This window comes from Musa acuminata, chromosome BXJ2-5, assembly GCF_036884655.1.
Source record: "Musa acuminata AAA Group cultivar baxijiao chromosome BXJ2-5, Cavendish_Baxijiao_AAA, whole genome shotgun sequence".
Classification (NCBI taxonomy): Eukaryota; Viridiplantae; Streptophyta; class Magnoliopsida; order Zingiberales; family Musaceae; genus Musa; species Musa acuminata.
In genome coordinates this window covers 9,816,888-9,844,015 of record NC_088342.1, presented here as the reverse complement: position 1 = coordinate 9,844,015, position 27,128 = coordinate 9,816,888, and the positions used below count along the sequence as shown (strand labels likewise).

Here is a 27,128-nt window from a genome sequence, read left to right as displayed (position 1 = left end):
CTTCTGATATTTGTCCTTCGAGTTGAAATCTGCAAAGCAATTTAATGAACAAGAAGGTAATTCATCATGAGACAAACTTGTCATCGCGTAATGAATTCACGAGATTAAAGTTTCTGTCAAAACGCAGTGTGGGATGACATCCAGACATGTTTGCACGACTGTTGGGAGTAGTATGACGCAGTTGACTTGGTCTAAAAACCAAAGCTAGTAGAGGAAAACGGACGAAGAAGAGATGACAAAGGCACCATTTACAACAAATAGGTGAAACATCTTTGGGATAGTGTAATCACCCCAAAGATGAATAAGAAGAAATCAAGACAGATCTCGAAGGTGTAAGATTGAGATATGAACAAAATCTATCTCAAACACTGAAAAGGAAACATAGATATAGATTCGAACTTAAGATTTTGAAGTAGTGAATATAAATATGCATTAATCCTCGAAGAACATGATTCAGAACTACACCTCTTCTTCATCGGCCAGAAGAAAACCGTACGGGTGAGATCGGAGTGGAAGATGGCGATCGTAAATTGCTGCTGCTTCGTGTTCCCGTCATTCTTCCCCACCGGTTTCTCCATCAAGCTTGTTTCGTTGCGGCCTTGGGGATTCCTTATAATTGCGAGGACAAGGTGGGGAAGGAGGGCCGCCGCAGCGCAGCAGGGAGGGGGAGGGCCGGAGGGGACGCCGGGACATTGGGGGTCCGCTGCAAGGCACGTCTGCGTCCGTTTCGCTTTAGGAGTCGTGCGTCGATGAGATTGGAACGTAAGATCCACGTCCGACTCGCTTTAAGATTTGCGCATGGACGAGATTGGAACCTTGGATGTCTTGCTTAGATGTTTGTGCGATGAGGCACCGCGGCCGTCTCGCTTTAAGATGTGTGCATCAATGAGATTGAAACCATGGACGTCCCGCTTAGTGCAAACAAGATGCTGTAAGATCGACGTCCGTCTTGCGTTAAGATATGTTCATAGATGAGATTGGAACCTTGGCCGTCTCGCTTAGAGATTTGTGCAAAAAAAGATACCGTAAGATCGATGACCGTCTCGCTTTAAGATTTGTGCATCGATGAGATTGGAACCTTGGGTCTCTTGCTTGGACGTTTGTGCGATGAAGATACTGTAAGATTCACAACCGTCTCGCTTTAAGAGTTGTGCATCGATGAGATTGGACCCTCGTGCGATGAGGGCACTGCAAGAGCCACGTCCGTCCGTCTCGCTTTAAGAGTTGCGCATCGATGAGATTGGAACCTTGGACATCTGGCTTTAAGATTCGTGCATCGATAAGGAAACTGTTGAGTGGAAGGCTGGATTTCCATCCCTCTCTCCGACCTCCCTGTTTTCAAGGTTACCGATCAGAGGTGTGTCATTGGAGGATAGAATGACGTAGCATTCATTCCCTTGGAATCCTATCCAAGCACACTGAAAAAGATCTACTACGACTACTGCCTGTTCTGTATCAGATAAGAAAACCTCGATAAATCAACATGCCATCCTTACAACAATCCCCTACACATCTATACAGAAACACAAGCAAGTGTGGAGGATCAAATACCAATGGAGGTCTCATTGATCACCGGTGACAAACTTCATCATCTAGCAGAAGATGCAGAAGACCCTTCAAAAACTTGAGCTGCTTACAAGCCAAAATAAAAAAAAAAGAAAGAAAATGAAAAGAATGTAGCTCTTACTGAAGATGTATTGTCTATCTATTCCATGGATTCCAATCAAGTGCTGGCTCCTGAGTTAGCAGGTTATTGAGTGCCCATCGACTGCTTTGCCTCTCAAGGTTAAGCATTTGCTTGGATTAAATACCAACTCAAATAGAAAGTAAAATGCTCCATGCTTTGAATCGAAATGTCTGTTATTGAAGATTTTTCATCGTGTTGTCTGGTTCTGTTGGCTCTTTGGAGGGAATTAAGAAAGCATTCACTGCCGTGTTGCTTTTTTCAGACAATACCAAGCCGTCTCTGGAGCTCGTCAACAATTTTTTCCCTAGGAATCTCCTCTTCTTGATTGGCTTCGATGCTCTTCAACTTAAAAATGCCACTACTCACCTCAGATTCTCCCACAAGGACCATCCAAGGGATGCCAGATTGCTTCGCCCGGTTGATGTGATTCATCACCCTTTTGGTCAGCCCAAATTCAGCTTTAATTTTAGCATCCCACAGTTGGCCGACAATTTCTGCAGCCAGCGTGAGATCCTTCCCGAGGATAGCCACCAAAACTTGTGTCTCGGAGGCACGGATTAACTGCAAAATCAGAATATCAGAACCAGCAATGTACATGATCATACCAACTTGAGTAAAAATCAATGAAGAATAACCAAAAAAAGATATTTATTATCTTCTAAAGACAAACCTTCACAGGTGGCCTAAAATTTGAAATAAAATGATTAATGAATATATAAAAGTAGATCAAATTATCTTAAACACATTAAGAAGCATCTTTGTCCACTCATCGAATTCCTAAACATTAGTCAGCAAACCAAACAAGACAGCACTTTAGAATCCGAACATTCTTTGCCACCATTTCCAATCAATGGCTAGCTCACTCAACTCACTTTCTACTTCCAAGGGATATTTTCTGAGGCAAGTACATTCAAAATCTAAGCTTGTCTCTTCCAAAGGGGGTGGGGACAGATGACTGTGATCTGTTAGATTGGAAAGGCTCAGTTTAACATATAGGTGGATTTTGCTCCAAATCAAACAGACAGAGATGCAAAAGGAAAATAAAAGCAAAGCAATTTGGTTAGCAAGTACAAGAAATGTTAATGTCATCAAAACCTTGAAGTCTTCAGGAAATTGAAGACCTAAGGGCTAAGTATCAAATTTTCGATTCAGTCATCAAGTGATTATGCATGCACGTGGACACACAATAAAGCACCACACCAAAGAATTTCTTAAACAACAGATGTCCATAGCCCCATGAACATCATATATGTTATATAAACATTCAAAAGAGCAGCAAAAATTTCAGAACAATTCCCTGTTCTATATACCCACTTTTGAGCATCATCCAAAACCAGGAAAAAACAATTTAGTAAGCTATATACAAAATCAGGTTGCTTAGCCTTGTCAAAATTAGTCTCTTGTTGATATAGAGAAGCATTCCCTCTTTGCTTGGAAAGAAGGAACGTGAAAAGATATTGGAATGATAAAACAACAAAGGCTGCATACATGCCCATGTTTTACTAAATTCATCTTGTCCTAAAGGCCTAAAAAAAGTGAAATTCAACGAACATAATCTCAAAATGGGACTAATAAAAACCATGTATCACATGCTCATATCATGGATTGTCAAATCTTTGTAAAGACTCTAAATATCACTAGTAAGTTTGTGTTAGTTAAGTGGTGCTGTCACTCATTTGTCTCACTCTTAGCTCATATGCACAACTGATAAAACTAATTATTGTGTTTGTTTGCGTATGATAGTGGCGGAGTCATAAAATCATGGAGTATTCAAGCCGACAGATGAGGGAAAAACAAAAGAGGAATATGTTAAATAATGCAAAAGTGCTAGAGATGTACACCTTTTACAAGGTAGCACAGATGATATAGTCACAGCATAGATGACACAGTCACACGAACAGTCCATAAAAGAATAAAACATATGGGATTGAAAAAATCTTGAAATCATCCATGTTTAACAAGTGAGAATGAATGGAAAATATCTGTCTTTCATGTACTGAATGTATAGGAAATGTTTGTAAATAAAGCATACCTGATTCCGGTCTTTTTCAAGTTGCTCCATTATTGTAAACACTCTCTCGATTCCAAGGCTGACGCCAACTGCAGGAACCTGCTTTCCGCTGAACATCCCTACTAGATTATCATATCGTCCACCTGCTGCAATAGAGCCAACCTAGAATGCAGATGCAGTGATAAAAGAATCAGTCTTCCTTAACTCACTAATAATACAAAAATATAATTGGTTCAAGTTAGGTAGGGTTAAATTGGTGCTCCCAGGTGTAACAGACAAATGCACGAGCCATTAAAAGTTAACTAACCTGAACAAAGGAGTTTAACCTGAATAATCTAGGTCAAAACAGCCTGCCTAGATGGGTGAATTAAATGAATGATTTTGTCCAGAAATTTTAACCCCTAACCAAACACAAAGTATATTCTTAAGGCAAAAAGCATTGCACAATCTTTTTTTTCAGGGAAAGCTCATAAAAGTTGATGATAATGTAGCTTCTGCAGATGACCTAATTTTCTTATTAATTAATGTCTCACTTCATACTCAACATCCCTGGAAAAGTTGCCCTCGCCCAAAGAACAAGATTAAAGAGTGTTTATAAGCTTTGAAGTTCCTTAGCACATATCAAGGGACCGATAGGGTAGACTGGTAACCAATCTCTGGCAAAAAGTTTATGCCCAAATCTAGACAGTCCAAAGAAACACTAATATTACTTTCACATTTTAAGGATATGGGCACCTGTTTGCGACTGAAGAAATATGACAATACAGTTTAGGTAACTATAATGCCTTTATAAATGAGCATCTCTAAAACAAGAAAATCCACACATGGTCCGAAATTCTATTAACTTCAATGCATCAACACACAGCTAATGGAAAGTGGACAAAAAATAAGACATCCTCTTCACAGTGACTTCCAGACATATAAAGTCATTAGAAAACCATCGCGCATAGTGGGTACCGAAATAGAACCAACAACTCCAGCTATCTAAAGAAATATATGAAGCATATTTCCTTGAATTATGCTCAAATGCAAATATGGGAAAGCATAATTGATGGTGCAAGGGACTAGGTGAATCTTTCCTTGACAGTTTAAGATAATACTCTAATTCAGTGTCTAGTGGGAAAAATGCTGCATTAATGCTAAATTGACTTTTAATCCTCTGAAACTAGTTCTAATGTGTTTGTGACTTTGTGTTAAAAAGTTGACATGAGTATCAAACATAATCATTACTTCAACCAAACACTCAGCTACTTGAGTGGCAACAGAAAAGCCCATAGAGTATCTCTAATATACATCCTACATAACATGCTTGAGGTATATCTTACCTGTGTAGATCCTTTGAAAACTGCTTCATATATAACACCAGTATAATAATCAAGTCCTCTTGCAAGACTCAAGTCAAAAACCACTCTGTCTAAACACTTTGCCTTTTCAAGAGCTTTAAACAAAATCTCCAAATCATTCAATGCAAGGACAGACCCAGCATTCTCCAAGAATTGGCTCCCCTCTTTCTTTAGTTCTGATAAAATTTTGAGTGGTGGGCCTCTTTTCTTCACAAAAGCACCAATCTTATCAGCAGTTTCAACTGCTAAACCCTTCTCGTCAACCTAAAGCAAAAAAAATGGCTTTATAAGCTGGAGAAAATATTTGGAATCCTTTCTCAGACTAGCTAACAGTCACTGAAATTAGCCAATACTGTTCTCACCAGTTCCTTTTTGATCTGTTCAAATGGTTGTTTGTCCAGTTTATCGATGCTTGAGCAAACTGTTCTAAATTTTTCAGAAGGCACACCACAGATTTCCAACATCCCATCTAGTAACTTTCGATGATTCAGCTTAATCTGCAAAACAAAAAAGATCCTTTGTGATAGCTACATAAATAATTCAGAAGCAGTTTAGATTCGCCAGTTACAACTGTTCCTCACATCTGACTATTTTACAAGGGCAAGAACTTTTTCTTTCAGAATTCTCGTTGGTCTCACGTTGAAAGTTTTCTGATATATATTAGAAAGAAGATGAAATATTAAGAACAGAAAACATATGGTTTTGTGCAATTATTGAGGGAAAAGTTACCTCATAGCTGCCTATGTCAAGCTGATCCAACAGTTCAGTCAAGACTTTGATAACCTCGAAATCAGGTTCCATCGTTTCATAATGCCCAGCAATATCAAAGTCACATTGGTAGAATTCACGGTATCTTCCCTTTGATGGATTATCCCTTCTGTATACTTTAGCTATTTGGTATCTTTTTAATGCATTGATATTATTCATAGCCAAGTATCTCGCAAATGGCACAGTTAAATCATATCGCAGAGAACAGAGCTCACCACCCTATACAAAAAATTAAAGAACAATCTTGCTAATAAAACCATTTGCAATTAAAAATCAAAGGACAACAAACCACTACAAAAAAAGGACAACTAACATTCTTGTATATACCTGATCGGCAAGGTCATATATTAACTTTGAATCCTCCCCATACTTTCCCATAAGGGTCTCTCTTAATTCAAAGACAGGAGTATCAAGGGCAACAGCACCATGCATCTTAAAGACACCTGTAATGATTGAAAATGCACGTTCTCTAATGGCCATTTGTTCTTTGCCAAAATCACGTGTGCCCTAACAAACATACCCAAAAAAGAAAATGATTATTTGAAATGATAAAAGGAGTTGTATATGTTTTATGAGATCAAATAACATTAAGAAAATATATAGATGGGTTTTAGTTTAACATATGTTGTGTCCCTGTTTGTCGACAGAGTATCAAGGTATGCAAAGGCATTCTAAACGGTCGCTAATATTGAATTTTCTGTATCAGAAAATGATTACGAAAGAAAAATTCTACTTTTCGTTTCTCAAATATTTTCACATGTTTTTTATGAACATCAAGCTTCAGTAAATCTTGAAACAGCATGAGGTTCACTTTTTTTTTCTGAAGATGCAAGGGAATAAATGTTATGTTGAGCCAAAAAATAAGACTTTAATGAAACTTCATTCATTAAAAAAACAAAGAAAATAACAATTCTTGCATTCCTACCACTAGCAGAAGAAAGCATAAATGCAAACAAACCAAACCTCAGAATAATTCCCAAGAACAATGCTTGATGCAAGTTGAGAATAAGAAACTTATAATCCAGTCCATTATCATATAACAATTTATAAAATGTAAAGAAACAATGACGAATTCCCGAAAATAGCTCCTAACTTTGAGAATTTCTCGGATACTGCCCCAACTTTGAGAAATTTCTACAGAGTGCCGTTTTTTCAAAATAACTAGCCTACCCCTGTCAGCGACCACTCTCCGCTGCTCAGAACAGCCGGCCATCGTTTGCGGCATAGGTGACAACGCGCATGGAGATGACCAACAGCAGAGGCCTCACCCTCGCAAGACCCCAACAGCCGCCTCCCCTCCCCTCTAACCCGTTGGACCCACCAGAAATGAGGGCTGCCGCCGCCCTCTCCTTCCTCGCCCGCGGCCAACGGTGAGGTCGCATGAGCCGCCTCATCTCCTTCCTCGCCTGCGATCAATGGCGAGAGGGGGTTGTGGGCAACAACGAGGGCACATGGGCCGCCCCCCTCCTTCCTCACTCGCAATCAACAACGAGGGGAATCTATCGACCTCGACGATGAGGAGGGCCTGTGAGTGACGATGAGGGGGGGTTCTGACGAGGGCACAAGGGCAGTGGCAGAGGCGGTGCAAGACGACACTGCAAGGCATAGGCGATGGTGGGATGACGGAGGTAGAGGTAAAATGATATTGTCAGACGATTAAGGGTACACTGTAGGAATTTTTCAAAGTTGGGACGCTCTGTCGGAAATCCTTAAAGTTAGGGGTTTTTTCCGAGAATTTGCCTAAGAAATAAATTTTGTACCCAGCATGACCAAAGGTGGTTAGTTTCCAGCACATAATGCAATATTAAACTGATATAATAAAGAGAAGGAGCTTGACAATATAAGAGACATTTGTAATGTAAAACATGTTCTAAAATTGCCTTGAAGCAAGTAAAATATTAAGGCGAAACTTAAAATCCAGTCCTAGATCATATAACAATTTACAAACTTGTTATGTGAAGAAACACAGTCCATGCTTAGCATGTTCAAAGATGGTAACTCCCAGCATAGAATGCAATATCAAACAGATATAACCCAACGAGCTTGACAATATAAGGGTGACAACCAGGGTAAGACAGTCCAAAAACAATCGACATATACAAACTAGAAGAAGATAAACATTATCAAATCATTTTGTGTTTCTTACCTTGGGGATTTTAGGAAGTCTTCTGACTTCATTACTCTCCACTATTTCCTTCACCTTTATCAGTAGGTTATCTAGCCGAGTATCTTTGGGATCAAAATACTTTGCAAGGTCACGTGCCCACTCAACCAAGACCACAACATTTTCGCTAGAAGGATCGGACTTGCACAAAATACTATCTCTGAGAAGCTGTCTTATACTAGAAGTTCCCTTACCTAACGCCTTCTTCTTTTTCTTGTCAGTCTTCTTCTCACCCTTTGCAACGTCTCCATTAAGCTTGCTTGCTTGATCCACCTGAGGTTTCTCAATCGAGTCATCTATTTCTAAGGCAAACAAAGCCACTGCTGCCTCCCAAGCAAGAACCTCCCGAAATTTAACCAAATATTCATATACATAGTGCAGAGTTAGTAAATAGTCAATCTTAGAGGCAGCCTTTTCAGTAATTGAGTGGAACTGATCTCTTACGCCATCCAAACTGGGACAGGCCTTCAAGAAAGCCTCCGCAACCCTTAGGCGTAAGCTATTATCACTTATCATGTTAATGGTAGATTTTGAACGGTCCAAGCTACTTTCAATCATCGATTGCATCGACATGGCGAGTGGCAAGACTGAACCTGCAAAAGCTTTCTCCTTTCCGTGATTTCCAAACACCATTGATTTCTTGAACTTAACGGTTGAGTTCAACTCAACCCGTGTTCGACCATGGAGTGTTCTCACGGCTTCCCTAAAGCTAGCAGTGACTGTAGGTATCTCATTGAACGATCCCGATTCATTCTGCCCCACAAGCTTCGACCCAAACAACAATACTTTCATGTCGCTGGCCACATCAGTCTCATCCTTTATTGAGAATCCATCGCCAGAGCCGAACAAATCGAATGCAGATACATCAGCACGAGCTGCCTCACAAGACAATGCTGCCACGGCATCTGCCACCTTCACCAGAGCAGAGGAGCAGCAGTCCAACATGGCGCAGACACCAACAGAAGCCGCGCACGAGGTCTCGAAGACACCAGCCTCCTCGCGGCCGAGTTCAATCTCGCCAACGTTCTTCGAATTCAACTGGAAGATCGAGTTCAGAAACCCCAAAGCCGAGCCGAAATCGACGGACTCGTGACCGGACGGGAGGGCTAGCGTGTCTGCAATGAGGGAGGGGATGGAAGGGCGGACGGCAGCGTCGGAGAGAACAAACTTGTTGAGCAGGACGGCGAGGGCCGCGCGGGACTCTTCCAAGGTCAGCAACCGGGAATTCGACGGCCCATCGCGCTTGGGGTTCAACGGAGAAGTTCGCTTGGTAAGGGAGAGCTTCTCGAGGGCAGCGGGGTCGATCGTCACGGAGGCGAGGCCCTGGGAGACGGCGTAGACCGCGGCGGGGGACAGGGAGGAGCCCTTCCCGCCGACTGAGACGGAGTAGTTCGGCGGGGGCGAAGCCATCGAGGGTGATCTGTCGCGAGGCCGCGATCGGAGGGAGCGACGGCTGAAGGAAGGATATCCAAAACCCTAAACGACGATGGCGCATAGAAATGTAGCAAGTAGGAACGTCAACAAGGAATCTGGATACGAACACGAATAAGCCCATGGGCCGTATCTTTGACCGTTACTGTAGTTTCCGAGCCAGCCCTGTCGACGACGACTTGATCGTGATCGAACCTGACCGGATACTATAATTCCGGCTGGGACGAGCCTGGCTGAGATGATTAAACTTCATCAGGTGATTTCTCATATCAGATTATAATTGATATTGCTTGCTTTCTTGAACACGCTTATAATTGAGCATTCCTGCAAAAGACTAAGCTGTCGTCATATTTCGTGCTTTGCCTCTCCGTGTCTCATATCCCACGCCGGAGAAGACGGCAGCAGGGAACTCGACGGGGGCACAGCGTAAGCCGTCACTCCCCAATGTATAAAGGCACGCAGCAGCATTCGCCAATTGTTTTGAGGGTCCTTTCCCTTCCAAAGGACGGCCCAACAAATCATAGAAAACAAAGCTTCGGGTTTGCAATCTTATATATCAGATTATTTATGCAACACTTTTTGCATGTATGTCCAATCCTGTGGAATCCATAATACATAAAAGCTCTCTTACAAACAAATACATTAGCAGAACCTCTTTCATATAATAACTGGATAAGTCCTACAGCAGATCTTTAGAAACTGAGTATTTGAAACCATGACAGCATTATATACAAATGAAAACAGAAAACGCCGATCATAGAATCAATCCTTGCACGGGTTCGGGCTTCTTAGGATGATCAGGTGGTGAAGCTACAGAAGTCTCCGGCGAATGCACCCTATCCTGAGCATCTTCAGGTGATGATTTGTTCTGTTGTTGCTCAGCTGTAGCTTTCTCCACGGCTTTCGTACCGACCTCACTTGCAGTCTTGGCAACCTTGTTGATAGCACCTATCATCCATGAGACGCCGGCTAAAACATACTTGTTCTCCATGGCGGCAGAGCCGACATTGCTAATTTTCTGCTCTGCAGCTGTGATGGCCGATCTTGCTTTCTCGGAGACCTGGTACCTATGATCCATCTCCAAAACCTTTTCGTTGACGGCAGAAGTGCCAGTGCTGATTTTCTCAGTGAGACCAATCTTATGATCTAAATTTGAGACCTTAGTCATTGCTGTGGATGATAATTGGTGTTTCTCATCAAAAGACTTTGCACTTTCCAATGCACCCTTTCCAAGGATCAAGCCCTTAGCCAGCATAGTGCTGATGACATTTTCTGCCTTCTGAATCGAAGTCTCTTTGTTATTGGCAGCACCATCTTTCGACTGTATATAAAAAGCATAAATCATCAAAAGAAACTTAATCATATGTAATGTATCACTTGAATGCAAGGGGAAGATAAGAAAATCATAAACACAAATTTACCATGTAAGGAATTGATGCAGCTGCTGGTAATTGATAATCTGTGGCTGGTGTTATAATGACAGTCATATCAACTATCGTGGCACCCTGATAAGTTACCAAAAAATAAATAAATAAACAAAGGAAGACCGAAAGAAAGTCCCTTATTAAGTATTAAAACTACTGCTGCTTTTTAAATTCGCACTGATGAGCATAAACACAATGACATAATAGAATTAGCAATGAGCATTATGTTGACCACGAAAAAATAACTACTTCCGATAGATTTGCCGATAGACATAACATCAACCATTAGTTATTAAAGAAAAGGAACTGTTTGAACAGATAGGTAAAAATCATTTTACGCACTGAAAGAAGAAGTGCCATTTCTGCTCCATCTGACTTTTTGAAGGTGACATATGCAACTTGAGACCGCTCATCTCCACTAATAGAAAGTACAAGAAGCTCATCAAGAACGGATGATGTGAAGTCTAGCATTTGGAGAAGTAAATGTGTGACAGTGATTAGCAACACAAACCTTTGCATTTCGATGTATTCAATATCACCAGAAAAGGAAAAGAATTCCCTGATGTCTTGCTCGGATGCACTGAGGGAAACATTGCCAACTTTCACTGTTCTCACCTGTAAAACAAATGAAACATGTTCAGGAATACTTTTATAGATGATTATCAAGGATATTACTGATAGTACCGATGTTCTAATATATTTTACAGCTAAAATCTTTTCAATGTTCGATACCTATATATGCTTTTCCATATAAAAAAAGCTATGCCAAGATAAATACAAAAAAATACATAATAGCAAAGAGTTACTTCAAAAAGATTTAAGTTAACAATCCATCCATTGGTACATCAAGTCAACCACAAACTATAAATTTAAACAATGTGGCTGAATGAAAACTACAATAGTTCATTATAAAGCAATCCAAAGTCTAAGAGTCATGCCACACAATACAATTATACAAGTATATATTATCTGGTCGAAAGAGAACTGAAGTAGTTCATTATCAAGCAAACCAAATTCTATCGAAGCTGTAACTAATGGAATGAATTTTCCATAGCAATGTTATGCAATACAAATACATCTGTGCATGGAACCATCTACACCATTGCAATCGTCCATCCCAAAAGTTATATGTCTCAGAGGGCATTCTTCAGACACTAATGTCCATCCAAATAAATATTAAAACCCACAGTTGTTCCATATAGCATGCCTGCATCTTATTTCGTGAGATTGCTACATGTATCAATGAGAATTCAGATGACTTTATTCACCAAGTTCTTGAATCTTAAAGAAGCAGATTGTGAGAACAATTGCACATTAAACACTAAAGTGAACAGTTGCACTTCCCCACACAAGATTTGAGGACTTCAGTGGAAACAGGTGATCCAATCTTGCATATTAAACACTAAATTGAGGAACTAGAGTTTCTGCATATAACAAACCAACTAATAATCTTCAATATGGGATAGATACTCAGACTTATGGAGCTAATAGATGAAAAGCATGGTTAACAAATGCAATTTCATGTTCTTAGGATAAGTCATTTGAGATTAATGGCTTTTTATTCCTGGGATGTCCCTTTGCTTGATATGATCAACCACGTAAACGGAGTGCAATCATTGAATTTGAAAATAATATATATGCAATGGGCATAAAGTGTTCAAGCAATAACTAGAACATGATCTACTTAAGAGTTGTCCACTAGGTACTTTGCAATTATTTAAAAGAGTTTCTTCTGATAGTAATATTATATTATATTATATTTCACACACACACACACACAAAAAAAAAAAAAAAAAAAAAAAATATATATATATATATATATATATATATATATATATATATATATATATATATATATATATATATATATATATTGGATCTTTTAACGTCATTGAGATCCATAAAAAATCATATATTTAGTTAAGTTCAGAGAAATTAAATCTTTATTTATAATTTCTATTAAGATCTTTTTAGATCTTCCTCTACCTCTCCTTATATTACTAACATTAATTATTTTATCTTTTCTGATTACTGCATTCGGAAGTCTCCATAGCATATACAAATACTATCTGAAACGATTTTCTCTCATCTCACCCTCTATCGAAGCGATACTTAGTTGTTCACGAATAAAAGTATTTCTTTTCCTATCTTTCCTAGTAACTCCACACATCAATCTCAACATTCTCATCTTGACAACATAAATTTTTTATATATGTTCTTTCTTAATTGCCCAACACTTGAATCCATAAAGCATTATTGGTTTCACAATTGTTTTATAAAATTTTTCTTTTAATCTCAAATGTATCTGATGATTACACAAGACTCTTGACGCCCCTCGTTATTTTAACCATCCTGTTTTTACTCTATGAATACTATCTTAATCGGTCTCTATATCTTATTGAATAATTGATCCAGGATACATAAAGTTTTTCTTTAAAGGGACTTCTTGTCCATCCAATTTAACTATATTCTCGTCTATTTTTAGAATCACTAAAATTATATTTTATATATTTAATTTTAATCCTACTTAATCTAAAACCTTTAGTTTCTAGGGCTTTGCTCAAGTTTATAATTAATTCTACTTAGGCTCTCATTAACTAAGACAATATCATCAGCAAATAACATATATCAGAGAAGTTTATCATGTAAGTGACTAGTAACTAGTAAGTTCATCCATTACCAACATAAAAGGATAGGGACTTAATGTGGATCCTTAGTATAATCCTATGCTAATAGGAAACTCACTAGACACACTCCCTATAGTTCTAACACTAGTAGTTATATTATCATACATATCTTTAATAACATCTATATAGTTAGTGGATATACCTTTTCTTTCTAAAACCCACCATAATAAATATTTAGGAACGTTATCATAGGCTTTCTTTGAGTCAATAAAAACCATATGCAAATCTTTCTTTTTCTCTCCATACATTTTCATTAATTATCTTAATAAATAAATAGCTTCTATGGTTGATCTTCCAGGCATAGAACCAAATTGCTTTTCAAAGATATTTGTTTCAAGTGTTATCCTACTTTCGATAACTTTTTTCAAAAATTTTATAGTATGACTCATGATTTTAATCTCTCTATAATTTGAACAATTTTGTATGTCATCCTTATTTTTATCAATTGACACTAAAAAACTCTTTCTCGATTCATCAGAGATCCATTCGAATCTCATGATTTTGTTAAATAAACTAGTTAACCAAGCTACTCCCTTGTCCCTTCAACTATTTTAGACCTCAACAAGGATATCATCAGGCTCCATACTCTTAGCTATATTCACCTTTTTTAATACACTTTTTACTTCATTAGCTTTAATTTTACGAATAAATATATGATTATTAAATCTACCACTATTATTTTATCATTAAATCTAAGTTTTATGTGTAATATTCATTAAATAATTTATAAAAATAATTTTTTCATCTTTCCTTAATTTTGTTATCATTAACAAGTATTCTTTGATTTTCGTCTTTGATGCATCTAATATTACCTAAATCCTTATACTTTCTTTATTTAGCTTTAATAATTCGATGTATATCTTTTTCACCATCTTTAGTAATAAAAATTATCATAAGCTTTATATCTTGCCATACTAACCGCTTTTTTTTGTCTTTGTTTTATATTCTTTATATCTTTTAAAATTTTTCTCATTTTTATAATTTTACCAATTTTAAAACATGATCCTTTAGTAATAATTATTTTTTGAACTTCTTGGCACCACCACCAAGTCTGTTACACCTCTACCTTTAGTTTCACCAAAAATCTCCTTTAAGCTTCTAATCTTCTTAGCTATCATAGACCAAATAATATTAATATTATTTTCATTTAAGTTCCAAGTTGTCTCCTCTTCTATCTTATTCTTAGAAGTGTTTATATTATCATCTTTAAAATTTCACCATCTAATCTTAGTGATTGTTTTTATTATCTTTTTATTCTTCCATTTTTTTTACAGTAAATATCTAATACTATCAACCAATGTTGATTCGTCAAACTTTTGTTAGGTATAACTTTACAATTTTTACAAATAACTTTATCTACCTTTCTAGTGAGAAAAAAAAATTATTTGACTATAATTGTGATCACTCTTATAAGTAATTAAATGTTCATCTCTCTTCCTAAAGTGGGTATTTACAATTATATGATCATAGGAAGTTGCAAAATCCAAAATCATACCATCATATTCATTTCTCTTCCCATAACCAAAGCCCCCATGCACCCCTTTATATTCACCATATGTTTTCCCTACATAACTATTCAAATCTCTTCCAATCATAAGTTTTTTTATTATAGACATTACTTAATTGATATCATCTAAGCTTTTCCAAATTCTCTTTTTGATTTTGATCATCCAATCCGACTTAAGAGGCATAAACACTAATGACATTCAAAACATCTTGTCATTTCATAAATTTTAGAACTATAATTTTACCTTCAAATTTTTTTACAACTACAACATTATTCTTAAGATCCTTATCAAAGACAATTCCTACACCATTTCTGTATTTAACTTTTTCAATAAATCAAAATTTAAATCCAATACTATCAATCCCTCTAGATTTTTCCCCTACCCACTTAGTCTCTTGTAAGCAAATAATATTTATTCTTCTTTTGATCATTTTGTCTATCAATTCTAACCCTTCCCGAAAAATGTTCCTATATTCCAAGTTGCTAACCAAACCCTCTATTTTTGGACTAATTTCTTTACTCTCATTGGTCCAGAACAATAAGAGAACCCTCACCTACTTGGCACCACATCCGAGCGTCGATGTGATGGGTTGCTTCCGGGCGACCTCCTAGCCCACCATTTGTAATTCGGGTCACCTAGGTGGTGAAGGTGTCTCGCGTCACTTTCGGACGACGACCTAGCTTTACACTAAAATCGGTTAAGATCCATATTCATGAGATTTGACATAGTTTTACGTTGGTTGTCAATGACCTAACACAACCCTCCTTTTTTATCCAGGTTTGGGATCGACATTGGTGGGGGGTGTGTGTGTGTGCGTGTATACATTACATATATATGGATCATTGTAAACTTGCTATTTTATGTTCTTGCTCCTGATATTGATGCTTCAAACAAGTGCAGCTTCATAGGCAAACATGGTGAGAACTGATAAATCAAATAACTACTACCCCTACTTTCAGATAAGTAGATGCCAATCAATAATCGAACTCAATATATGTCTATTGAACAAGCACTGAAAAATCAACCAGGGCGCATCCCAAAGTTCAACACAATTATGAGCAGTCACATAAAGAATATATATGTTTACCAAAAATATACGAAGGAAATGTTTCCATGAGGTAACATACACCTTAACCAAAGATTTACATTCCATTGTTAATCAGACAATTACTTTTCCTAATTGTTCTGGACCAACTACAACTTCTATTGTTTATACTATTCTCACACATCTTCTACAAGAGGCTTGCTACATGACCAAAACATGCTTTTAGAAACTATCTAGATGTTTAAAACTAGGTCAAAAATTATTGTTTGGATATTCTTTGGCTATCACGCATAATGTTTGATACAAGATTCCATGATTCAGTTAACAGATGTTGTGAGTAATATGGAGCACGACTGACTAAAGGGACAATATAGCCCAATTTACCCACAAAACAGCAACTATGCTTAACACAGCATGTTTACATCTGGATAGGGAAGTTTTACAAGATAAATTATGTTTCAAATAGTAGATACTTTTGAGTCAAAAGTTCAATCTCCTACATGTTCTATATATAACCTTTTTGGTGATGGACCCTATATAAATGCCACATACCTATAGTTCACCTTAATAGACCATGCATCACTTCAAAGAGTTTCATCTTTACTTTTTTCTCCCTGAAGGTTAACGGAGGTAGGAGTTACAATAGTTTCATTAGTTCCTAGATAAGTAAAAAGAGACTTGCATCAAGCTATAAATAAATGGTTCACACATCAGATAAAGACTACAGGAGCTATGCTTGATGATTATGTATTAGCAAATGGAAAAAGTGAAGCTGAAAATAATATATTTCTGGCCAAAAGGACTGCCCTTAGCTGTGCCTGAGCTATTCTAACTCTTAATTCCCATCACAAAATAATGACAAATAACAAGATCATGTCCTACTTATTATTCAAGGAATCTGAAGCCTGGATGCTTTTATAAGGAAAAACATCAAATAATAACTCTATGAAATAAACTTGTACAAGGTGTAAGCCAACAAATACCACTAGTCAATAACAGCCTAACAGAGAGCCAACCTACCGAGCTCAGCAAATCAATATACAAATGACATAATAACCATTTTTGCTAGAGTATCAGGCCATAAGCCCTTTCTTTTAGAAATACAAACATGTCAGATGACATTAGAACACAAGTATCATCATATCTTATGCTATAAAGCATGGTTACAACACAAGAAATGGGCGAACTACACAATCTATTCTAACTGGTCCACTGCAAAAGCTTTTTATATCAATCCAATTTATAAAAAAAAAGAAAATCAACTTTAATCTTAATAACCTATCTTTGATCCTGACAACGCCAAACTACAAAACATGATCCAACAGGTGTTTCAGCTAATCGCAACTTCTATCTACAATTTTGAATCCCTAGTTCGCTGTACCAATAATCAAACCCCTAGTATTACCATATCAATATCTTAATCATCCATTTAAATAAACAATCGAAGAGAGACGAGAAGAAACAGCATGTGTTTTTTGAGAAACCCCTACCCAAATCCAATCTACCAACCGGATCGTGATTCAGAAACACCCGGATAAACCATATAGGGGACACAAATCGAAAAATTAAAGAGGGACGAAACCATTCCAGCACGATTATCAAACAATCAGAGAAAAATAGTAGTAGTTCTCACCGACATGGCTATCGACTCCGATTGATTCTTCTATCGACGGCGAGAAAGAGAGAGAGGGGGGTGTTATAGCAATTCGGCGTGAGCCGAGGAAGTCGCGGAGCTGATGGATTTCTCTGACTTAGGCCTGACGGAGATCCGTTAAGTCCATCGCTTAGCCGTCAGACTCCGTTACGCCGTTGCTGACGCGTGTAACCATAGGTCGGTGCTGTGGAGAACCATACACAAAATGACACGCGTACATAGCTAATTCTGAATTAAATAATTGATATTAATCCCCATCGAAACTTTCTTTCTCTGTCGTGACGTTAACGTTCTCAGAAACACATGCAAAGAGATCGCTGCATCCAATGGTTTCTTCATCACGAAGGGTCAAACAACCCGTCAAGTTTCAAGCGCGATGTCAGAAACATTGGTGCGGAAAGGACGAGGCTGAGCTTTACAAAGCTTAAGCACTAAGGAAATCACAGACTGCAGCATTACAGAATCAATCTTTGCCAACAGTACTTGCTTTAACGTAATAGTATAATCTATTGCTAGCCTGATCCCAGTTCGTCTTTGTGAGTTCTGATCTCAAGCAACAAAGCAGATTTAGCAACACCGAAATCAAAGAACAAAAGGTTAGAAATTGGAATAGCAGATCTCGGAACAGAAACTTGGAGCATATAAGAAGTTGGCTTGAAATTGGTCCCAAGGCATGGAATCACCAGATGACTTTTCTGCAGCAAAATGCTCGAAGTTTTATCTCAGGACACTTCTTGTTGGCTTGGTAAGCTGGTTGGCTTCCCCAGGACTTCCTGCTTGCTTTTGCAGATACCCACCTAAAACGCCATTAATATAGCTATCTATTAACTTGAAAACAGTGAAATGAATGTTTAAGTTCATTCGAGCATGAGTAAGTTTTCAGTGGAGTAAGATGGCTTTTGTAGTGGCATAGAATGCTTTGTAGATAACAAATCAAGCAATGTTATGGACAACAACAATGACAACAAATCATAGTGTGCTTCAATTATTCCAATCAGCTACATAAATCATTTCTAGTCGTTCAGCTTTAATTGTGTGAAAATGATGACCTAAAAACATTCCTCAGTTCCAGATGCTAATTGATACTAATGCATTCAACTGAAGTATACTATTTCTAAAGTCTGCAGTTCTCTTTCCAAGTCTTCATTTCCATTCCGAAAAAAAAAAGGTAAAATCATGCCAGCATTATCCTCCATGTTTATGCAAAGCATTCATACACAACTGTGGATCATGCTGCAGAAGGAGAATGAGACCGTAAAATATCGTGGTTGAGAAATACTTTGCTATAAGAATGCTACAAAAACATAGACTGAATAGTTATCAGCTCAAAACCTAAACTATGAGTATTCTTTATGCATGCAGATGAACTGTGATAACTAACAAGATAAATACTGATCTTCTGTCTTTTGATTGTAAACGTGAAATATCAATATTCGCCTTTGCTTTCAAACAGCGATAGGCAATGACCAAACATGAGATCATGATCTTCATAAAATCTTTTACAAATTTAATATCAGTACAGATCATGTCAAGTAGCCAAACTAAGAACATCTCTTTAGTTTCATACCTGTAAATCCTCCCACCAATTTTCTGAGGATTCAACCAAATCTATAAGTATTTCTCCATCCATCCATTTTCTCTATCAGAGTTAGCTCCCTTCCACCAATCTATTCTACGTCAATCAATCTTGTATAATCTCAGGTGATGTCTCCCTCCTCCACTCCATTGAACTTCCAAAAATTTGTTACATCTTAGTCAGCCAAACATCAACCCAAGCACAGATTTCTGTGGCAATATTTCTATAGGGATCATTGACTAGGTGCTGTGACTCAACAGTTCTAACCAATTAAATATTCACTTCAAATACCCTATTTTAGATGGAACTAATATGGAGAAAAAAAATTATATCACCAGTGCGAGCAAAGGTTCTATCCAACTTACACTGAGTACTCGAAAGCTGAGACAAGAATTAATATATTCATAGTCTTTCACCGTGCATAGGTTATCACTGGAATTGTTTACATAGGCCTATCTTGATGTATCAACTTTATGCCATAATGACAGAAACAAAAACATCAAGTGTTTCAATAACTAGTTGGTTGTCTATAAAACATGAAATGCAGTAACATATCCCAAAATCTAATCCTATATATCGATGTGCCCATCTTCAAATGGCACCATATTTCTGTAAAAAATTAACTATTCTTAAAAAATTGTTAATTTTGGCTACTGAGAGCAATGTTTAATTAGATTTATACCAGTGATGTAGAACGATTAAAAGAAAAGGAAAAACTTATACTGCCTTTGTCATCTCTAGATGTCAATAAGTATTATGGCATGTCAGAGTCAGATTTGGAATGATGATAGCAGGAAAAATGTTCAGTATCTTTTAGAAAAGTGTTACAGCATCACTCTGGCTACCAGACCGAAGCAGGTCATTAAAAAGGCATGTCAATCTACCATTGCCTCCTCCATATTTAATTATCACTATTAAAAGATTGTCATGAACTAAAATCAATGATGAATTCACATCTTGTACACAAGACAAAAGCCCCAGTAATTGACTGCGCATGAAGAGTAAATTGGTCACACCAACATAAAGAAGCATCAGGGCTAACAATATTTTCATTCTCTCATAATTCTTTGCAGCTCAATGGTCTTCATAAGAAGATCTACTGATATTTAACATAACAATCATTTGTCTCATATCCTCAATGAGCCTATATTTCTAGATGTTCTAAGTGATCTAAAATTGCATCATTAGGAAAATGAGGCATGTTCACCTGTTTGAAGTGCAGATATCTATAGAAAACTTTCAGTAAAGGACTTTGCAACTTATCCCCTTCCCAAGTTCAAGTAAAAGATCAAATATATAAAACCAATGCAACAGTGTCTAACATGTTTATACATTGAATCAAGTTTCATTTAGACTAAGTTAATCTGCCACTCATATATCTTACTGACAATTCTACATGACTGTGTGCTCTACAACTTCAATAGTTCTCATCATTTAGGTTAAATAAAGCAGTAGCTCAAGAAAAATTCTGTAATACAAGTCCATTTTCTGAATTTAGCATCAGAACACCCTCATCAGTAGGACAAAAATCCTTCTTCATTTGTCAATCAAACTTAAGACCGCTACTTCTTATGGTTTTTTATTAATACTCGTCCTCTCCCATCCCTTTCATAATTCAAATCTGAAACCTTTTGGTGTATCGACTGGCAGAAAAAAAGACAGCAATGGAGTGAAATCAGTTGGCAGACGAGGAAAAAAAGAGTACCTGGTCTTGAAATACGATGGATTTGAGAGCGAGGGCCAGCGAACTTCCAAGCGTCGTCGTCCAAGGACTTCACCTCCTTCTGAAGCGCCGCCATCAGTTCCGATCTCAATGCTTGTCACCAGAAAACGAATCAAATTAAAAGGGGTGCAAAACAAAATGAAACTTTTAAAGCCCTAAATTCAGACATCAAGAACACCGAAACCCAAAAGGAGCAGAAGGAAAATAGATGTGGACGATCACCTGCGAGGGCTTCGTCCTTGCGATCATAGGCGGATTCAAGCGGGAAGTGATAAGGAGAGGCGTCGTCGCCGAATCCGGCGTTGCCACCGCCGCCGCCTTGCCCCCCGCTCGCCGCCGACGCCGACGATCTCGCCGGCGAGCTCATCGGTACTGGAATTCGAGTCCGAACTGGTGTTATCCTCTAGGGTTGTTGAGGGGATATATTTATGGTTTATGGTAGTGAACCGAAACATTGAGGTCAGGCTACCCTTATCGTGATTGGTCTTTCTTTGGGACCCACAGAAGGTCAGGGAAAGAACAGAGGCCGGTAAGGTTTTTGTCAATTTTCCTGGAACTAATTGTTTCATTCCAACGAAACAAATGAACAAAAACAGAAAACAAAAAACAAAAACAACAATTATTGTAAGGCTTTCTACTCAATCCGAATCACTTTCCGATAAACGTATGAAAGGAAGCAATTTGGTTCTTTGTTTTTCCTCTCTTCGGAAACACCACAAGAAAACAGGGGCGTCCAGGTCGACAAAATAAATAGATAGCGGAAGATTGGCGGAATCCAAAACAGCGAAGAGAAAAGAAGAGCGAGGGCGGAGGAAGGAAGAGATGGTGCGGAAGGCGAAGGTGGAGTTCGATGAGAGCCCTCCCGACTTCGATCCGAACAACCCCTACGGGGATCCGGTGGCGATGCTAGAGTACCGGGAGTACTTGGTGCGGGAGAAGTTTATCCAGATCGAGACCGCCAAGATCATCAGGGAGCGCCTCCGATGGTGCTACCGCATCGAGGGCGTCAACCACCTCCAGAAGTGTCGCCATCTGGTCCAGCAGTACCTGGAAGCCACCCGCGGCGTCGGCTGGGGCAAGGAGAACCGCCCACACGAGCTCCACGGTACCGTTTCCCCTTTTCTCCTCTTCCTTTACGAATCCCGTGTGGTCTCCCTCTCTCTTATTTGGGGGTTTTCTCTGACAAGCTTGTGTTTTTATTTGTTAGGCCCCAAAAAGGATTCCGATTAGGGTTGCTGCTTGTTTGGTCAAGGTCAGTATAATTTCTCTGGAAATTTGGATTGTTCGATTTGTGGGTTGGACTCTTTTTGTTGTCTTCTTCTTATTATGTTATTCTTGATTCAAGTCAGGCGGGTTGATTGTGTTGTGACTATTTGATTTCCTGCTACTCTTCCGTCAAAACACCTTCATCTTAACAGGAAAAAAGAGGATTGACTTCATTATGGGTGTAGCCTGCTTAACTGTAGATAACTAACCTTTATTTTCTTGATAAAGATGAAAGATAATCCAGTTTAATATCTGATTGTTTTCCTCGTGCGTTACCCATATGAGACAATGCCAAAGAAAGAAGTAGGAATGACATATCATCCCATAATTATATGATTAGAAGAAAAAAAACTGAAAATGGTGTTATCTTGGAATATGAATTTAGATGTTCCAATTTGTGCCTATCGAGGTTAGACTATTTATATAGGAAGAAGGCCTTTTGTTTTTTCTTTCTTAAAAAAAGATTCAATGGTTCTTAGTTCATTAGAATATCCAAATCTCACACTGTGATCCTGGAAATAGATAACTTGATGAATTATTGATATCTTCACTTACATTTGTTAATTTTCTTAGTAAGCTTTTTGTGAGTGTAATTATTAGAGTGGATGCATTTTGTTTGTAGTCTTGTTAATGAAAAGAGGACATTGAATGACACTAGATAGTTGAAGCAAATTTTGGCATGTTCTAAACATTTTATTAAGTGTTCAGATTTAGAGTTTAAGTGAAGATTTGTTTCTAAGACTTTGTCCTTTAACTGGACTGCTGGTCATTCTCATGATATGTTTATGTATGAAGAGGTTGAGCTCAGTGGTCATTTTCATGGCATTGTTGTATGCTTGCACATTATTGAAGAAGGAAGAGGATGCTACGATGTTATTGTCAGAAGGGTCTTTTAAGAGAGTCATTCATCTGCATAGCACACTACAATTTGAGAAAAAGTAAAAGATCTTTTATGGATTTAAACTAGTTTTAATGTAGAAAATTACTGGAAAATATAAAATATAGGAAATTTTGCTGAAAAGTCATGACCTATTATGGGGTTCACAAGCTCTCTTATTTTATAATGGCCATTATAAATTTATAATGCCTGATAGTTGTAAAAGACCAACTGATATTACACTAAGCTGCTGCTCTCCTTATTACCTTTATCAAACATGTCTTTTAGGGATACAATTGTGTAGATTGTCCACACTTGGCCTGTCTGAAGAGAGAAGGCTTTTGGTCCATGTATGTACAATTAATAGGGCGACTCCTAGTTCTGGTTAGATAGGATCATGAGAGCCCTGTTTGCATAGGGAGGCCTCTTCTGAATCTGATTGGGACAGACAAGCGAGGCATGATGCTGTTTTAGATGGGTGTTTGTATGGTTCCATTAAAACAATGATCGTCCAAGGTTCAGATGACAGTTGCTTCACATGCAAGGGTCAGACGTTGAGCTAGTGACAGAGAGGTGACTGATGATAGCGTGGGCGAGATGTGTCACTCAACAGTTGCATGAGTCCATGTTGTTGGGGTTGCAAGGGAAGGTTGTTGCACTGATCAGAGGTTGCTTCATAACAACTTCAGGCCAGCATTGGACTATAATAACACAGAAATATCACATAGAAGCTGATGTCTATTAATGTTATCATGTGCGTCATTGTTCATTGTTTATTGCTTGTTGGTGAGGAATAAAGCAAATTTCTATGAATGGTTAACAGTAGGATCAGGCATGAACTTGAGTACTTGTTTCTCATGTCATTTGTACATTAAGGGATAACTGATATGGTGAACTGTGGCAGGTTCACTTGAGAATGAAAGGAATCTAATGCATATGCAGAGTTTGATGGATGCCTAAGATCTCTAAGGTTAAATAGAATGATTCTAACTTTACTTCTGATGTAGCCAAAGTATTCAGTAGAAAGTAAATAAAATGGTGTCTCCTAATGCTAAAAGAGATCAAAGGTCCTACAGATGTTATGGTTCCAAGACTCAATTGCAGTTGTTCCAGTGAGATTGAAAGGCTTAAATAATATCTTAATTTATTGTTTCAATCAGTCTTCTAAATTTGCTCTTGTATTTCTTTAGATTGTGTAGCAAAAAAAAAAAGATCATAGAAACACCCTACATTCACCTTTCAAATATTTACTCTAAAAGGTCTAAAAAGCATTACAATTTAGATTGATGTTATTTGGGAATCTTCTGATAGATGTCATTTCTGCATAGTAGCACGATAACGTAGCAGTGTAGTCAAAAGCGCTATACACTAAAAGGCGCCAATGCATCAAAACACTCGAGGCACTAGGCGTTCACATGAGTGATGTGAGGCGCTTTCATATATTAAAATTTTAAAAATATTTATCATAATATGATCATTAAAATAAAAATGAGACATCAAATTATATTTATGTAAGGTTTGAAATTACATTGTCTATAATTACTAACAAAAGATAGCAAACTAAACAAGATTAGCAAACATACTGCCACGATCATCCATCATTGATCACATCCGCTTGAGGAAAAAAGAATTGCAGCATGTGTTTACCCTCACTACTGATTGATCCCTCCCTCTAAGCTTCATTGGGACAATGCACCCACTATAACACTGTAGGCCTTTAGGTATTTGCTTGTATGGGTTTTGCATGCATGTATTCTCTCCACTTAATCTTTGGTCTTCTACATAAGGGAGAAGGTACAATTCATGACTATGTTCTCTCAAGCACTTGAGAGAGACAATTCAAGACTAACGCGATGGTCTTGTATGTTGCCAAAATCCATGGAAATGCTATTGATGTGATGGATAGCATTATCCCCATCACTTCTTCCTCTCTCTACTTTGTCGAGGAGAGCAACATAACAGACCAACCCTCGATTGCATTTAATGTCTCATGGTTCAATTGTTTCTTGAGCCAAGAGAGAAAGGACGAAGCTGTTGGGGGCTGTGGTGGAGGAGGGGAGGGGGTAGGAGGCGGAGCAAGAGCAGGAAGAGGGGTGTTGTTGGGGGTTGTGGCGGAGGAGGTGACTGTAGAGGAGTGAAAGGGATGCTATCAGGGGCTACAGCAGAGGAGGAGGAGGTAGCTATGGCGGAGTAAGATGGAGAGGGGTGCTGTTGGGGGTTGTGTCTAGGGAGTAGGAGGGAGAGGGGGGTGCTGTCGGGGGTTGTGGAAGAGGAGGAGGCTGGCTGCAGTGAAGTAGGAGGAGGGAGAGGGGTGTGGCGGAGGAGGCAACGATGAAGAAGGAGAGAGAGGGGTGCTATCAGGGGTTGTGGAGGAGGAGGAAGGGGGAGGATGCCAGCTGCAGTGAAGTGGGAGGAGGGAGAGGGGTATGGCAAAGGAGGCAACGACGAAGGAGGAAAGAGTGGGGTGCTGCAGTGGAGGAGGCGGCTATGCCCGAGGAGGGAGAAGGAGACAACAAAGGAGGAAGGAGAGAGAGATACCTAGAAAGAGTCCGTTGGAGATTGCACTCACAAGAAAGCCTCTAGTCGGAAGGAGACATCAGCACTGTTCGCAAATGAAGAGGAAGACATCACCATTGTTTGCCGATGGAGAGGAAATCACCGCCGCATAGTTCGTCGACTAGGCCTTCCAAGGGGGAGCAACAGTTGTGTGTGTGAGGGGAAGAGGGGTGTGGAAGTGATCGAACCAAATCAACGACTAAGCCCATTTAGATTAGTCTCGACCCTGGTTCAATTTAGCGCACACCACGTAATGCATTGTAAAGTTTTAAGAGTATTTTATGCATCCAAGTGTTGGATAGAAATAAGAATATTGAGGCATGTACATTTTTTTAATCTTGAAGGCAGTGTTCACCGGATTATGAGGTAGCACTTTAGAATGTTAAGAAAGAGACCAGCGTAAGTTTGTGACAAGTTGAGAGGGAGTCTGAAAGAAAGTGTGCCAGTCATGGTAGCCCAGAGGGTCAGAAATGACATGGTGGTTCTAAGATTAACAAAGAACTTCATCTCAATATATTACTTAATGCTGAAAAAGGATCCTATTGTCAACTAGGATTGAAGACTTTTGTTATTGTTGTTCTTGAGGCTTTAATTGTAAGTAAAAACCGTGTAGCCGCATGTGATTCATGCAAAAGAGTTGGAAATACATGACACTGAGCGTTGAAGGTTGCAGAGAGATAATTCCTTATTTGATTAAGCTCCACCACAAAACTGTTTTTGTATTTGTTTTCCTGCATGTCTATGATGGTCATTTTTTATTGGAAACATAAACATGGTAGCCACATGTGATTCCTGCAAAATAGTTAGCAATGCATGACTCAATATTATTATTGAAGGTGACAGAAAGATAATTCCTCGTTTGATCAAGCCTCACCACAACAGTGTTTTTGTATTGTATTCCTGGATATCTACAATGGTCCTATTTGAAGACAATATGGTCAGGTATTCATATTGCCTTTTGGTGCTACTGACACATTGTACATATATGATTTATGTTGCAATCTTCCCTAGTAATGGTGCTAATGAATTTGACATCTTATTTCATCAACTAAGCAAATATACTTTACGAGATTGGGAAAGTAATGTTTTGTTACTTCCCTTTTGCAGGTCGCCGGGTCTTGAAGTAAGACATATTGCGTAGGCTGAATCTGTGCTGCCTTTCCACCACCACTTGGTTTGTTTTAAATTTGATGTTTTTACATCTGTTTTCACTTGGTGAAGTACCCTCAGACGAATTCCAATAATGGAGTTGACTTTAATTTTCCAAATAAATTACCAAACATCATCGTTGAGGTTTCCTTGTATGCGGAATACGTTGGTGCCTCCATATTAGTTAACAGGTTTTATAAGGTCATTGTTGGTTCAGATCGAGCTGAGATTATGGACTAAATGACATCTAGCTGTGAAT

General features: G+C 38.3%; 4 protein-coding genes across 7 annotated transcripts; 1 reads left to right on the top strand and 3 right to left on the bottom strand.

Moving 5' to 3' along the window:
* Window positions 1-1,448: 1,448 nt before the first annotated feature.
* On the bottom strand, window positions 1,449-9,482 carry LOC135612428 (histidine--tRNA ligase, cytoplasmic-like). The gene is made up of 7 exons (XM_065108721.1): window positions 7,956-9,482; window positions 6,137-6,316; window positions 5,771-6,028; window positions 5,404-5,538; window positions 5,024-5,305; window positions 3,720-3,860; window positions 1,449-2,248 (listed from the first exon to the last, which is right to left on the bottom strand). The coding sequence occupies exons 1-7, from the start codon at window positions 9,381-9,383 to the stop codon at window positions 1,946-1,948; spliced, it is 2,727 nt and encodes a 908-aa protein (XP_064964793.1). The 5' UTR covers window positions 9,384-9,482; the 3' UTR covers window positions 1,449-1,945.
* A 508-nt stretch (window positions 9,483-9,990) lies between these two features.
* On the bottom strand, window positions 9,991-17,915 carry LOC103984910 (binding partner of ACD11 1). 2 transcript variants are annotated; one of them, XM_009402485.3, is made up of 5 exons: window positions 17,702-17,915; window positions 11,340-11,443; window positions 11,171-11,246; window positions 10,826-10,909; window positions 9,991-10,725 (listed from the first exon to the last, which is right to left on the bottom strand). In XM_009402485.3, the coding sequence occupies exons 1-5, from the start codon at window positions 17,705-17,707 to the stop codon at window positions 10,159-10,161; spliced, it is 837 nt and encodes a 278-aa protein (XP_009400760.2). In that variant the 5' UTR covers window positions 17,708-17,915; the 3' UTR covers window positions 9,991-10,158. The 2 variants fall into 2 exon arrangements, with proteins under 2 accessions (XP_009400760.2, XP_064964787.1); XM_065108715.1 differs by lacking the exon at window positions 17,702-17,915 and adding an exon at window positions 16,621-16,668.
* Window positions 17,916-18,147: 232 nt separating this feature from the next.
* On the bottom strand, window positions 18,148-21,436 carry LOC135583466 (protein SAMBA-like). Of its 2 annotated transcripts, none has more exons than XM_065108718.1 (3): window positions 21,244-21,431; window positions 21,004-21,114; window positions 18,148-18,519 (listed from the first exon to the last, which is right to left on the bottom strand). In XM_065108718.1, the coding sequence occupies exons 1-3, from the start codon at window positions 21,386-21,388 to the stop codon at window positions 18,440-18,442; spliced, it is 336 nt and encodes a 111-aa protein (XP_064964790.1). In that variant the 5' UTR covers window positions 21,389-21,431; the 3' UTR covers window positions 18,148-18,439. The 2 variants fall into 2 exon arrangements, with proteins under 2 accessions (XP_064964790.1, XP_064964791.1); XM_065108719.1 differs by lacking the exon at window positions 18,148-18,519 and adding an exon at window positions 18,682-18,955 and having other exon boundaries at window positions 21,244-21,436.
* A 279-nt stretch (window positions 21,437-21,715) lies between these two features.
* LOC103984908 (NADH dehydrogenase [ubiquinone] 1 beta subcomplex subunit 10-B) lies at window positions 21,716-27,024 on the top strand. 2 transcript variants are annotated; one of them, XM_009402483.3, is made up of 3 exons: window positions 21,716-22,126; window positions 22,229-22,273; window positions 26,828-27,024. In XM_009402483.3, exons 1-2 carry the CDS (start codon window positions 21,844-21,846, stop codon window positions 22,249-22,251), a joined length of 306 nt encoding a protein of 101 aa, XP_009400758.1. In that variant the 5' UTR covers window positions 21,716-21,843; the 3' UTR covers window positions 22,252-22,273; window positions 26,828-27,024. The 2 variants fall into 2 exon arrangements, with proteins under 2 accessions (XP_009400758.1, XP_064964792.1); XM_065108720.1 differs by lacking the exon at window positions 26,828-27,024 and adding an exon at window positions 26,557-26,580 and having other exon boundaries at window positions 21,751-22,126.
* The last annotated feature ends 104 nt before the right edge of the window (window positions 27,025-27,128 follow it).